This window comes from Melospiza georgiana, chromosome 4, assembly GCF_028018845.1.
Source record: "Melospiza georgiana isolate bMelGeo1 chromosome 4, bMelGeo1.pri, whole genome shotgun sequence".
NCBI lineage: Eukaryota > Metazoa > Chordata > Aves > Passeriformes > Passerellidae > Melospiza > Melospiza georgiana.
Window position 1 is genome coordinate 13,015,242 of NC_080433.1, and position 15,894 is coordinate 13,031,135.

At 39.8% G+C, this 15,894-nt stretch overlaps 1 protein-coding gene across 2 annotated transcripts in view; it reads right to left on the reverse strand.

Annotated features, from left to right (window-relative positions):
- Positions 1-15,894, reverse strand: part of WNT7B (Wnt family member 7B) — a 90,174-nt gene that overhangs the window by 8,087 nt on the left and 66,193 nt on the right. For both annotated transcript variants that reach the window (XM_058023449.1, XM_058023448.1), the window contains exon 3: positions 4,157-4,428. In XM_058023449.1, coding sequence (XP_057879432.1) covers positions 4,157-4,428 — 272 coding nt within the window. The remainder of the gene's footprint in view (positions 1-4,156; positions 4,429-15,894) is intronic.

Consider the following 15,894-nt stretch of genomic DNA (forward strand, 5'->3'; position numbering starts at 1 on the left):
GCTGTTCTACAGCCAAAGCAAGTGAGCAAAAGAACCCCTTCCCAGTACCACAGGCCTATTGCACCAGAAACTATGAGAAAAAGCCATATCTTAGGTGGAAATGTCCCAAATAATTGAAAAATCTCTTCTGAAGAGAGCCTGAATTATTTGTTTTATCCCCACACTCTTATTGTTTCATATGTAAAATCAGCTGTTGTCATCTTGCAAGCATTCAAAAAAAAAAACTAGGAAAACCCCATTGGCCCATTGGTGTAACAAAGGAGTAAATATTGGGATGGTGTCAGGCAGAGCTGCTGGCAGTCAGAGTGATGGGTGTGTTTCTGGAAAGGCCAATTTTTTCTCCACATAACCACAGTCACTGTCTGTTGTAAGAGCCTAATTGATTGATAAACTGTTAGAAACATTTCTACTCTTTGGTAAAAGCTGCAATCTGCTACCAATTTGTTAGTTTGTTCTTTTAACTCACCCTATAAAAACAAACAGAAACATCCATTTTTATAAATGAGATTTCCCGTGAGAGACAGTCATTGTTTTGAAACTTTCAACAAAAAGTTAAGCTTAATGATGTGTGTTCCCAGATGTTACTCTAAGTTCATTTATCCCAGAATAAAGATATTTATTTCTAAAAATACATGGTAGAAAGCTGCTTCATAAAACAGCATCAAAGCTGACTTGGTTTGTTGGTATTTAATTTTTCATTACTCTGTCAAAGTTTTGCCCACAGATCTCTCTGTAATCTTTCAAATTTGCAACAAAACGTTCTTTCAGTAACATTTGTCTTAGACTTACACTAGTCCTCTTTGGGGGCTTGTTTTCATGTACCACACTTGTTCTTTCCATCCCAAATCACAGCAGATGTTTAGGAACTGACAGGGAATTTTGTTCCTCTGCTCTCTCACACCATGCGGTGCCGCTTTGCCACCAAAGATAAATCTTCCATCAGGAGAGCCTTGTGCCACCAGGAATCCCTGAGCATTTATTGATTCCAAATTACACCAATGACAAGATTATGATTTTTTTCACTGGTGCTTCCTATTGCAAATTTAGCAGAAACTTTGCAAACCTGCCATTAGCTGAAACAATTCTTAGAAATTCAGTGCAGAGCCATACAGGATGCAGAGTGGGGCAATTAGGGTATTCATTCATTCCACAGTCATCAGAAATTCCCTGAGAAGTCTAAATGTCTTTTTTTTTCCAATGAGATCATTTATTAGAGGTTTGTATTGAACATCTCAACCCTAGACAGAAGTAAAAGACCCCCCCCAAGACTGTTTTTCCCTCATCAGTTTGCAAAGTTTGTGCAATTATTTTTACAGCATGATGCTTGTTCCACAAAGAGAAATTCCTCTGGGCTCTGGTTTTAGCAGCAGTGAAGTACCAGCAGGTCAGGTTTGAGAGCATCCCAACAAAGGGAAATTATTAAAGCCACACTGCTGTACTTACAAACCCCTCTGACACCCAGGCATGTGTGGGACAAGTGCTGGAAGAGATGGAGAATGAGCAAGATTTCTGAGAGCACATGAGAAAGTCCTTGTGGTGGTATAAAAGAATATTCAAATAATTGCTTGAGGGGCAAAACTGGTGGCCACAGTCTTGACTAATAATCCTTGCAATGAACCTCTGGCCACCTGGTAGATGTTCAATGGGGTCATCAAGGGCCCACCACTGACTTCAGAGCAAGCTGGAAACAATTTTATGTGGGGTTGGGAGATTTTTGTGCCCTTTTTTACTCATGTTTCTGATTTGGAAGGCGTTGAGATTCAAAAAGAAGAATAAAAGAAAGGTAGCATATTTGTTGGCTAAAAGTTGTTCTTCTTAGCTAACTCAAAAAGTCAATTTGGAATGACTAAAAAAAGAACTGCAGGCCTTACCATTACAGATGTGAATGCAGGGTATTTTAAATGGTGAAAAGTGCTGTGACATCTCTGTAGGAAACTACACCAAATCCTTTCAGTCATTCTTAGCTTTTGAAAGCAATATAATGAAACAGCTATGGGTATAAATAACTACTGAAAAATGCAACAGATTGTTCAGAGAGTCAGTCAGACTTGAATTCAAAATGTCTAATTTATACAAGCAGCAAATTATCTCAGAAGAACAAAAATCACTAAATATTATTTACTGTACAACTCTGAATATTCAATTAAAGGGAATATATATCACAACACCAACATTATTTCTAAATGTGACCCCCAAACCATATTTTATATTAGCACATTACTCTGGATTTTATGGATTATACTTAAAACCAAAAAACTACATCAAATCCTTTCAGTCATTCTTAGCTTTTGAAAGCAATACAATGAATTAATGAATGGCTATGGGTATAAATAACTACTGAAAAAATGCAACAGAAAGTTAATAAATTCCAAAATACTATTTATATTTTTAAAAATGATAAAAAATATATTGTTGGTACTGCAAGCCTTTGAATTCCTTTCTTAAACATGAAAGTATTATAATTTGTTTTTTGCAAGAACATTTGAAAAAAAAATTAGAATTGTTAAATAAAATTTATTTGCATGAATTCTGCTACCAGAAGTATCTGTAAAATCATGCACTTATTTGGTTTGGTTATGTCCCTCTGTTTATGAAATTCTATGAAAAGTAAAATATAATGTGCTCAATAAGAATCAGCAATGTGATCTGGTGGTTACTGTGCTGTATTTAGAATTGGGGGACCCATGATCTGTGCCTGGTTCACATAATGAGCTCTTTCTGTCCTTGGGACTTCACTGTTCTCCATCTCAGTATCTGCTTTCGCTCTTTTGTCCCCTTTCCCATCTAGAGTGTGGCCTCTTCCAAGCAGGACCTGCCTCAGGATCTCCATGGGGGTGGCACACACACACCACAGAGGATGCCAGTTTCAGCAGGGATGGGAATGCATCTATCAGTAATAAATCCTCACTGGCAAGTTTAAGAGTTGACTTACATCTTGTTTTGCCTCCAAATACAATTTGTGATGTTGAGCTGAAATTCCCAGCCTAAGTGAGGTGATCACACCTGGAGCTGGTCTTCCAATGTCAATTGCTGAATGAAGTTCTTTTATATCTGTGGCAGCAATTTTTAGGAAAAAAGACTGTGGCCCTCAAGGCTGTTTCAGTGTGAATTATCACTGAAGTGCCCATCCTCTCTCTACACTTGAGATTGTGCCTCTCTCACCACACTGAATTTATGTAGCATTTCCATCCCAGTGAACCCCTGCCCATACAAAACCCTCTGTTTCAGAGCATGGCCAATGCAACTGTGCTAGCAAACAAGATCCAGGCTGTAAAATAATTGCATTGCTTCTGTCACCACCAATTCTACTCTCTCTGCCCAGAGCTCAGTACAGAACTGAAAGCACACATGATTTTGGAGGAGGAAAATTCAGTTTTACTTCAGGGACTAGAGAAGGAGGCAGATTTTATTGGATTGCTACATTGGTATATTGGATTTTTCTGCAACACAGGGTACAATCTCTCCTGAGGTAAGTAAATATGATGCAGAAAGATTTGTTGCACTTCTTAAAGGACAAGCTTTGACAGCTATGAGTATTGGTGAACACAAATCAGCATAGCTCCATGCACGATGTTTATTGTTACCATGAGAAGCAATTCCATCATGGTTGTAGACAGGAAACTGCTTCTTCTTCTTCTGAAGCTCTTTGTAGTTACAAAGAGACAGTTGTGCATCTGCTAAGAAGTGCATTGTGTACTACTATGTGTATTTAACTAGAGCTGGGGTCAAATAAGTGATTTGGGGTTCACTGGAATAAATATCTGGAAGTGCTGTGGAAGTTGAGCAATGCAGTTGTGTCCCATCATAAGCCCAGACATCCCTTGTTAGATTTTTGCAAATTGGATGAAAAACAGTGATTTTCAGCTAAACAGATCCAGCAAGGTCCTCTCTGTTATCAGGGCTGGAAAGAAGGCTTAGGAAGCACAAATTTTTACAGGAGTACCTATAATACATGGTACTATAGGTACCATATATACATGGCCAGCTCTGAGTAAAAAGAAATGGGGGAAAATGGTGAACAACAGATGAGTTGATGTGGGTGTGGGATAACATCAGAGAGAGGGGTGAGCTCTCAGGAAATGCCTCCTGCCACCAAGCCAGCCTCCCCCCCATCCTCCAGCACACAAGTTCCCATCCCTCATCCTTTCTGGAATACCTTTCTTCCAGCCTCATTGTTGTGCAAGTTCATCAGCCTCCGTGCATTCTTTTTGATTTCTCGGGCATCAACAAACCTCCGGGAGAACTCAATGCCGTATCTGATATCCGCAGAGCAGCCTCCCCACTTCCAGCCCTCCTCCTGGTTGTAGTAGCCCTGTTTCTCTCGGTCACAGCCACAATTGCTGAGGTTGCCCTGGCTGCAGGCGGCCGTGACAGCGTGCGCGACCCCGGCAGCGGTAATGGCATAGGTGAACGCGGCCTCCCTGCTTCCTGTGGAGAGAAGCCAAAAGCTGATGGGTTGGCAGAAAGGCAGCTGAAGAAAGCACACACACACATCATCTACAGCAAGGGGGGTCAGGCAGCAATGTGAGGTGAGGAGGGGCATCATTCCTCAGCGTGGATTTCTCATCTTACAGAATTCTGCGCGTGTTAGAGATGCTTGGCTCAGCTCGGGGCAAATTACCCCAGGTATGCAGGCATGGGATAGTCCCAGCAAACACCTTCACCAGAGGGGAACTTGGCAGTGAATCTGGACAGTGCTGAGGTGAGGCCACAGGATTTGTTTTCATACTGTCTAGTCAGGTTTGCAAGCTTGACGTTTATCTGTTTCAGATTAATAAAAAGTGAGTTGACAGCTACCTCTAAGCATGGGCGCTGCAATTGGAAACAGAGAACTATTCAGATAACAACAAACCAAAAAAAAAAAACCCTTGGACAAAAATGGGACTGATTATTAATCTAATTTTGGATTATTATTAATCTAACACTAATGGATGCTCCAGTAGCATCCATTAGTGATGCTGAGTGTAAAGTACTGCAAGAGAGACCTATAGAGACAAGAACTGGGAAGGGCTCATTTTCTTTCAAGGCAGAGGTTACTCCTTTCCCTTGCAGACCTCTCCTGTGCATTAGTTTTGCTGAAGTGACCCTTTCCCACTCCCACTCTGACCCAAACCTCTGCATTACCATGGCTATTGAGCATACAAAGGGCACAGAAGTGCTGTGGCAGCACTATTTTCTCTCCAAATTAGGTGAGTACTGTCATGGAAGCACAGAGTTATTTTTAAATAATAGCTGGTTTAGAAAAGGAGTTATTTTGGGGGGGTTTGGGGGGTTTTATTTGGTCTGTGGTGCTGCTACTTGCAAAGGTTCCTGGTTGCCAATTCCATGCAATAGCTGTCGATAATGAATGTATGAGGAGAGGTGAATAAGGTGAATATGAGGAGAGGTGAATAAGGTGAGTATGAGGAGAGGTGAATAAGGCTCCTTTCTACATGACTGCCTGAGGTGCCTGTGAGGTGCAAGGAGGCAGAATGATGGCAGGGGAAGATGCAGCCCATCCCTGCTCTTGTGTGAGACCACTCTGTCACTGACTGTACACAGGGCTGGATCGAGGTGTTTTGCTGCTGTTATTTATGACACTTCCACACAAGTTCCCTTCTCAATGCTTTCCCCATAAGTTCCCTTCTCATTGATTTCCTCAGTGTGTTTCTCTGGTAATAAACAGACAATCCTGTAGTGCTGCAGCCAAAGAATTACTATAAAGGATTTGCAGGAAGTTGTTGAAATGCTTTAATGACCACACACAGAGCTCTAGCATCATTAGTGGATTTGGGAAGGGAAAAAAAGCAACAAATTTTCCAGAGGAGGAAAAAAAAATAAAACCAACTTAGAAGCTAGTTTTAATTTTTTAATATTTGGATTCATAGATCTCATAATTATTCTGGAATGATAACCCCACAGTGTGGGGGGAATTTATATTTCTTATTTTCATAGTTAGCTTCCTGAAAGATTACACCATTGCCAGATATGAGGAAGATCCTACAAGAAACAATCAGAAACGGAGGTTTGGCACCATTCGCTTGTTTCTCCAAAGAAATAAAAAATAAACTTTGGGTAGGGAAGAAAACAAAAGGGTTTTGTGTTGTTCAGCTCCCAAGAAGGTTGAGCTGGCATGTGCATTATTTGAGAAGATGGTGCAGTTGCAGGAGCTGCGCCTCTGTTTCAGACCCAGACGTGTTTTGTTGGGGTGTACGATGTGTGCAGTCTGGTTCAGTGCTTCCCAAAAACGCTCTGCAGAACACTGGTGGTCCAGGAGGCCACGCTAAAGGGTTCACAGCTAACCCACAGAGCCATGTTAAACACTATTTTAAATAGTGTTTTCAATTAAAAGTTTGATGATAACGATACCTGGTGGTCTGTAAGAAATTTCTGAGGGTTTATAGCAATCCAAACCAGCTATGGGACCACTGTTCTAGCTCCTAGTGTGATCTTCACGTGTTGATATCCACTCCTCTCCTCTCTGCCTGCCAGCTAAATTCAAATCTGGGACTCTCGTTTTAAAATTATTAATTAAAATAATAATGTGTTAAAAATTATAATGTGTTTACAGTTATTAATGTGTTCTGTTGACTTGCACGATTACTTTCTTTCTTCTTTAAAAAAAATTCTATTTCTAATCTATAAATGGAAATATTGGAAGTTTGAGATGTAATAGAAGCTACATTTATAGATACAGTTGGCTTTTCTTCAGGATGAGGGTAAACAACAATGCAAAACCAGACCCAGGGAAATTTTTGGTCAGATACCTTTGAAGTACATGTAGAAAGGTTTATTAACAAGATGAAATTAATTCCTGTGAGGGAATATGGCAGCTGTGACCTACAGTTCAGGAGATTTACTCAGAGATTTGGTGACAGTTGCTCATATTTTGTGTTTAGCTCAATATATTCCCCATGTCTCCAGAGCACATGGTAAGACATTTTATTACAGCCACTGTGTCTGTGCCTTCTTTTTCAATTTTCACACGTTGCTTCCCTTGGTCAATTATATAAAATGAAAGAAACTCATGTCTTTATCTTCCTTTCCCTCATTCCCATTATACCCCTGACTACCATCAACAATAAAGGAAAATATCTTTCCTTTATCCATTTGAGAGCTAGCAGCAGTGATGGAATTTTCTCAAGTCATGGGATAATATCCAATGGAAACCACACTGACTCTCTGAAGAGATTACTCTCCTGTTTCAATGCAGCTCTAAAATAAGAAGGTCTCAGAAATTAGCAAGTTAAGTTGTCCTGCTAAGAATTAAAGTTTTGTGGGTATTTTTAAACTAGACTAAGTTTTAAAACTTCACTAGTGTTCCTGGACAGTTCACTAAGGTCCCAGGATCAGTGGAGTCTATCAGAAACTGCTGATGGAGGAGGGAAGGGAACCTCTGTGCTCAAATAATGTCTGCTCTACACAAAGCTTTTCATTAGCATGTCATCACTTGGAATCAGTTCTAAGCAACTCTTTGTCAGGCAGCTAAAAATATTTAAGTAATGATTGCTTTGATACCTTAATGGAGAACAATAATCTCATTTTGCGGAATTTTCTGAGATTTCAAAAATATTCTTGGTCTGCAACAAAAAGGAGACAGGCCTTTCCAGAAATGTTCATGAAATGAAGATATAAGTAGCAGCAGATTTGGGATTTGACCCAAATTTGGGGCTAGATATTTCTTTTCCCAGTGAATATCCTGATTATCTAGTTGTTTGGCAATGTATACACTCAGTTTTTCAGTCTCAGAAGAAAAAATCTTGTCTGACTTCCAAAGTTTTCTGTCCCATAGACCAGAAAAATTCTGTTGAGATTTTTATTTTGATGGAAAAGACACTGCTTTGGTTTTATTGCAACCCTTGGATTTGTCCATTTCTCTGTTAGAAATTCCTGTCTTGGTGTCAGTTGATGATGACAGTTCTGACTTTATTCCCAAAACATAGAAGGGAAGTTTTCATGAATATAACATGAGCTAATAACTATCTGATCTGATAACTGTCTAATCTAATAACTCCAAAAGGAGATGACAGGCAGTATTAATTAAAATTAAGCCTTTTTTCTTTGGTGAAGGTGCTCAAGGCCACTTCTAGCAATCTGCCAGGCTATCAGAGGAGTCTGTCATTTGCCAATCTGAGTTACTGCCATTTTCTTGAGTTTATTTGCATTCTAACAGAACTTTAAAAGTGTTCTAAGAGCCAGCAATGCAGGCAGCTGCTGCTCAGACAGATTTTGGACCACTGATCCTTAGCATTTCTCTTCCATCAGAGAGGAGCCTTTATCTGTCCTTGGAGCCATGGAGTACCCTGTGTTTTACCCCTCTTTTAGATGACATTTCTGGCCAAATTTTAGACTTCTAACTGAGCACTTAACTTAGCATGGTTTGATGTGGAAATTCTGACAAGTTCCACAATTGCTGTAGTTTACCAGACTCCAATGTGCACAGATTCAGCAGAGAATTTCCAGCCTGGAGCCACAATCAGCTGAGAATCACACAGGCTAAATACATATTCAATTATCCAGCTGTGAGCACAGGGTTAAAGATTGAACTGTTCCATAGCTGCTTGCAAGACATCTATTTTGTCAGAGTAATTAGATGAGAATTCTGCTATTGCACACACCATCCCTGAAATTACTCACGTCAGCAGCTGGATGAATCAGGCTGCCACTGAATGTCAGCCATTAGAACTGTAATTTAACTTGAAATATTTAACTGCAGAACATACAGTGTTTGGCCAGCAATTTCCTAGATCTTGCATCAGCAATGATAGAAGAAAGTACTACACACTGTTATTAAACAAAACAAATTCTTTGTGCACTTGCACAAGACAAAAGATTGATTATATGAAACAATACAACATAGGTCAATGGGAAAAAGAAATGAACCACAGCAAAACTAAAATTTTTTTTACAAACCTACCCTTTTTAACAAGTCTGGTAAGCTGATGACAGATTGAGTCATTTTTTATGGCAAAGGACCATAGATACATCCAGATGAGTAAACTGAACCTCAGACAAGAGCATCTTAAGTAGTGTTGGATGAAGACTTTTACAGACAAGTTTATTTCCTTTGTAATTTTGTATTTTATTCAACACACATATTAACAATTGTCAAGGAAAATAGTGCAGGCTCTGCATTTTGGGTTTGATCCTAGGGCAGTACAAGTCACAGGGAGTTTTCTCACTGTCTGGAACAGATACTTTCTTTGCATTTTCAGTGTAATTAACTTTGGTTTATAAAGTAGGGACTAATTAAATTTAATTTAATTTCTCTGTCCCTCTAACTTTCTGTACCCAGTGCTACATGTCAGAACTAGTGGCTACTGAAATCACTTCGTACAGGCAGAAAAATTAAGGCAGAGGAGCAGAAAACTCAGGAGGGTCTCTGCTCTGTCAACCCTAACATAGGCTAATAAGACAGATGTTCCTCACAACAGCTTTTATTGTTGAACAATCTTTATTGTTCCTGTTCTTAAGGATCTTCAGTAGAGGATGTTCCACGGTCTAGCCCAGAACCTTAGGACCCCTCCTGGTATGTATTTCACTAATATTAACCTGAAACTTCTTTCTGAGTGCAAACCCACTGCTTCTTTCTCTAGAGCTTCCACAAACAGATTATTCCCCCCTCCAGCAGCAGCCTTGAAATATGTAAAGACTTCCACCCCTTCCCAGATGTGCTGCACCATCATTTCTTGCCCAGCACCCCCAAGGGCTCTGCCCCTTGCCCTGCTCTCCCAGCTGGCTGGTTGGAATTGCAGTGCTGGAGATGTGACAGGGTGCCCCAGCTGAGGTCAAAGCAGAAGGAGCCCTTCATGTGCCTTTTGTGCTATAGTCCTGTTTGTTCCTGCCAGCATTCCTCATCTCACAGCAGCAGGACACTTTTACTCAATTTGCAGCTGTCCTCTGTGCAGCTGCTCTGCCACCAGATGTTTCTCATCTTGCATTTGTGCAGATGATCATTCCCACGTACAGATCTTTGCCTTCCTGATTTTCCTCCTCTTTCCTTGTTTTAAGGCTTTTCTCCTTCTTTTCTTGATCACTTATCCATGATCATGTCCAGTTTTGACCCAAACTTCCTCCAGCTTCCTTGTACTCCTTCCCAACATAATATAATTCACAAATGCAATGTGCACATTCTCTTGCAAATGCAATGTCCATATTCTCTTGGTCAAGTCAAGAGTATAATCCTGACTGGTACCAGCTCCAGCACAGGTCACAAGAAACCCAGTCAGCACACCTTTCCATTTTGATAACCACCCTCCAAGATATTTTCAGATGGTCTGTAACCATCGGGAAAGTTCTTATTTTTCTTCTGTGAATGTCATATAAAGCAGGGTCAAAAGCTCCCTTTAAGTCCAAGATTTATGGTATAAACTGCTTCTGCTCTGCCTCTGAGGCCCTGGGTGGCCCAAGAAGGAAGGAAATTACTTTGGTTTAATGTGATTTGTTCTTGACAGATCCTGGTTGACTCTTACTCATGTCCCTGTTCTTAGTTATGAGCTTACAAATGGAAGTTTGTTCCCATATTTTTTCATTTACTGAAGTTAATCTGATTGGTCCTACAATTCCTTTCTTTTAGGTTTTTGGTGGGTTTGTTTTGTTGGGTTTTTTTTATAACAAAGGTCAGACATTTGTCTTTTCAATTCTTCTTAGTTATAGCTCTTCACTAGTTTTCAGCACTAGTGGCTGCAAGGACAACCACTCACTCCATTAAATGTTCTGAGATGAGGAACATCTAACTGGAAAGCAATCAAAATAGACAAATTCTGCTCTCTAAAGCTCAGAGGGCTCCTCTGTTGCTGGTGTAAGTTTATAACATCTGCTCATCATTCACTTGCTTAGGGAAGTCTGAGGCAAGAAGTGCTTGGACTTCTTCATATTATCCTTGGTTTGTACTCTCCTCTGGAGTCCACTCCACTGGGCAGTGGATCAGCCTTTGTTCTACATCTCCTACTCACTGACAAATTAGTGCTAACTCATTGATTTCTGTGTAGCCTCCAGTAAATACAAAAAAATAGATATAGCCATCCATGGTTGTGAGGTTCCTTTGAAGCACCCGTGCTCAGAAGTGCTCCTGAGCAATGAATGTGGTGCTGGCTGAATGTCCCAGGACTTTCTGGGATGGAGCCTGCTGATGGTCATGTTCAGTAATGTTCTCTTTACAGTGTTCATTCATTTCACTTTTCCTCCTTAACCCCCTTATTTTCTACTACAGTCTAATTAAAATAATATTGTTTAATTTTGTTTGATTCATATAGGTCTAGAGCTGGAGCAGGGCTGATTACAGCAGCTTCTTCCTAGGCTCCTGCAGTATCTATTTTCAATTACACATGGCCAGGACAGAGAAAATTGCAGATCTCAAGGCTGAGCATGTGTAGTGATATGACATAATGGTTTATTTACAGATTCTTCTCTTACTCAGCATTTTTCATCTCCAGGCTCCCACTAAGTTTTTATGGCTGGAGGTGCCAGGATCTTGGCCATCAGTTTAGAATTGCTCTGTCAACTGGATTCTTTTCTGTTGCTCATGTGGGTTTGTCAAATCTTATTTTAGAAATGGGCTGTGCATGAGCCAGAATTATTTCACATTAGCCTTATTGCAGTTTCTTGCTGTCACTCTTATATACTTTTGAAAGCATGTCTGTTAAAAAGAGATACTCTGCCTCTCCTTTTCACATTTTTTCAAACATTTTTTGAATGTCATGGGTATTTTCTAAAGGCTTGGTGTTACTTTCCACAGGTATTTCTGTAATGAGTCTTCCAAGGATTTACAGGGATTTTAAAGTTAATTAACCCCCTAATTTATTCAGTTAAGTCCTGGCAACCTTAAACAATAGTCAGCATTTCTGTTCCAGTGAACATAATTCTATTATGCTTTTGACTGTCTTTTGGCAACATGTCCCTTGGTGAAGTTTACTGAGACGGTTTCTGTGAGGTTAGTGAGTTTGCTGTAATCTCTGAAAAGATCTTTAGCAGTGCCCAGAGAAATATGAAATTTTTGTGCTCTCTGCCATAAAACTACATTTGCCACAATAAATATTTCTTACCAGCTCAGCCCTAAGAACCTAGCATTCTCAGAGAAAATGGTGAAATGGAGTGTTGGTCCCAAAGCACCACAGCTTATTTTTGTCTAAGCTAAATGAGAACATGGTGCTGAGCACACATTTAAAGAGTGCAGGAGAGCATGGCCTGAGGAACACAAGGGGGGAGTTCCCAGATGCTCTGTGCCTTTCAGAGGAGCCTCTGTGTGTCACACACGGCTGTGTTTCCACAAAGCTGCTGCTAATACTATCAAAGTAGCATGTGGGAAACAAGGGCTGGAGCAGAGGGATTGTCTCCTGCTTGTGTTCTCTTCTGGACCTGCTGGTGTCCCACTGTGGCACTCAATGGTTCCCTGATGAATGTTTGGTGCCTTTTCAGTGATGACAAGAGGTTTGATATGTCACAGTGTGTGAAAGCTCAGCTGGAGACATCTTCCAGTGCGCTGGGGTTTAAAAAAGATCTTTGCACCCCTTGCCAGAAAGCATGGAATCCTGAAGGCACCCAGAGAAACTGTGCTCTGAAGTGTACCAAAGTCCTTAAATTAAATGAGTCTGTGAGGAACCAGATGTGTTATACAGTCTATTCTATTCTATTCTATTCCATTCCATTCCATTCCATTCCATTCCAATCTCATCCTTTCCTTTCCTTTCTCATCTATTCTATTCCATTCCATTCCATTCCATTCCATTCCATTCCATTCCATTCCATTCCATTCCATTCCATTCCATTCCAATCTCATCCTTTCCTTTCTTTCTCATCTATTCTATTCTATTCTATTCTATTCTATTCTATTCTATTCTATTCTATTCTATTCTATTCTATTCTATTCTATTCTATTCTATTCTATTCTATTCTAATAATTCTACTGCCTCAACCTGTTCACAACAGTTTTATGTAGGATTTGACAATGCATTACAGTCTCTCTTTTAAAGGGCATTTCACAGAGAAAAATGAGTCCAATATTTAGAAAAAAAGGGAAGGGAATCTATAACTATGTGGGCACATATTTTATCTTTTTTTTAGGTTTGCTCTTGATAGTATTCTTGCACTCTAATATGGCTTGTTAAAGGTTTCTGAGGTACCTGTGTGGGGCTCAGCAAGGAAAACATTGTCCACTTGGATTTAAGAAGTAGAAAAGAAGGAAAAAACCAAGCAGAAAAGAAACCTCCACTCTGAACCTGAGAAGAAAAACAGGACAGTGCTACCAATCACACTTTTAAAGAACATTTGCTTTCAAGTCAATTTCATGCTTAGTTTGAGGAGATACAAGAGCAGAGGAGGTGGCTGCCAGAACCACTGAGATTTTCATGTGCACAGATTTTAGAGGCTTGAGCCTTTCATGAGTGGATCAGTTCAGAATGGATGCACTCAAAGTAGGATCCTACCAACCTAAGTAATTCTGTGATTTTGTGACTCTATTTGATTTTGCTGTGGACCTCATTTCACAAATACTCTGTCTATATTCCTTCTATTATGAGTATCAAAATCCACTGCCATGCAGCACCAGACCTTCTCAGTGGATTTTTTGCTGGGTCAGTATTTTAATTAATTTAAATAATCTCAGTGATCTGACATAATTGCACTGTGTTGAAGAGCACCGCTATAAGAATAAATCTGCATTGCCATTTGCATCAAATCATCTTTTCCTCTACTACCTTATGTCATTTCTAGCCCAGATAACAAATCCCTAGGGGCAGTGGTCATGTCTGTATTCTTTTTTAAATCACTGTGCATACCTGTCCTTTGCTGTAGGAACATGTTAAATAATCCTCTAAAGGGTCTACTGAATTATGGGTTGTTGTAAGCACCAAACTCCTGTACCTGGGCAAGCCAGAGTGTCTGTGGATGGGCTTCTGTATATTCTGCAGATAAAATTTCTGATCTTGCTTCCTGAGATAGTTTAGTTAAATTATGAATATTACCTGAATGTTCTGTGCAGAGCCTATGAATAGGCCAGAGCCACTTTGCCAGAATTGTTGAATTACAAATATCTGAGCGATACCTAGATGAAATTGGTGTTAGACACAAACCTGTTTCTGCAAGAGGCATTCCTTGCTTTAAGGAGACACATCTTTCAACTGGAGAGGGCAAGAGAAGGGAGAGATAATTACCTCTCCTTCACAGAGGCATGAGGAGGGTAAGGTATGTATCCAGAGGACAGAAGGACCTGCTCTTGCTGGATTCTTTTTGTGAGGAGATAACAGTAATTCAGTTGGAATCTTCTCAAGAGACAACTGAAATACAAATTCAAGCTGAGGAGAATATCCATGTAGGAGCAGTAGTTATGGGAGTGTGAATCCTCTGCTCTGCTTCTCCACTGTTCAATACAGTATTGACCTGCACATCTACTGGCAGAGACACAGGGGGATCTGGCACAGCAATGCTCAGCATCCCAGCGCCTGCCAGAGAAAGCCACGGCTGTAGGAGTCCACTCCTTACATTCACACCCACACACATCCTCACATGCCACACCTGCTTAGCTTGGATCCACACCCTGCCTTTACTTTTAATTTGGAAAAAAAACCTGGCCAAAAAATACATATTATATCTTCCCATAATAATTGCTGAGGTTCTATTTGTTCTGCTTCAGAGAGATACCAAGGGGTCCCACACCCCCATTTGGAATTGACATTTCTTGACTACTAGAGAGATAGGTACAACCTCAAGCTGGATATTTTGGATATTTTGTTTGTCAGTGTAGACTTTTTTCTTGTACTCAATTTTTATGTTAACCCACACAAATGTTTGAGATGGATGGATGGATGGATGGATGGATGGATGGATGGATGGATGGATGGATAGATAGATAGATAGATAGATAGATAGATAGATAGATAGATAGATAGATAGATGCCTCCTTTTGGGAGCACATACAAAGCAAGCATAGCAGCCCAGGACATTTATCAAATATGAGATACTGCTTTCAGACTAATGTGTATGGGATACAAAATAATTTACATCTACAGGGAGCTAATCACCCAGAGCTAAATCTGCAACAGGGTGTTGGCTCTAAAAGCCCATCTTTTAAATGTTCTTCCACATAGCATTTTCCACGTGGCTGGCACAAAAATCCAGCCTCACCAAGAGCTGAGAGAGTTAGAAACCAAAAAAGCAAGGTTCTCAGAAGGTATCAAGCTGCATGGCGAAGCCCCGAAACTGGCAGCAGAAAATGCAAGGAAAGGGAGAGTCTAAACTTATCCCATCAGAGCTAAGCCAGATTTCCCTGCACAGTGAGCCTTTCCAACTTTGCTGGCAGCAATCATCTTAGTGTAATTGCTGGAGGGACATGGTGGTTTTAGAAAAGGAGAGCCCACTCTTAAAATATTCTGACTGGGGAAAAAAGATTTCTTTAAATGAAAAGCAAAGAGATTACTTTCTTGCTTTCACTGATTAGAAAAAAAAAGATATTCTTCTGAATATAATTTCTTGTAGTGTATTTTTTTAGGTTTGTTTTTTTTTTCAGTATCATTTAACTTGGTTCTGTCAAGTACAAAATTAGGATGAGTTTATATAAAGTACTAATTCTACTTTGTCGTGACATTTCTCAAGTAAGAATTTATGAAGAGCAGCTGTATCTTTTATTAAACTGAATCACATACACCAAGCATCTATGTGACCTAGGAAGGGTCTAATAAATAAATAAATAAATATATAAATAAATAAATAAATAAATATGTGTTTAAATTCTATTTCAGACTTTCAATCTAAATCCAGACAAATATCATGAAATGGAACAACCACTGACCTTTTAGTTCACACTGCAACAGCAACACAAGATGAGCATTATGTCAAATAACTGTGAAATAATGACCTCTGGAAGTACCTTGCTCTACACAACATTTCATGGTAAGAGCAGTGAGTATGGAGGACATCCTG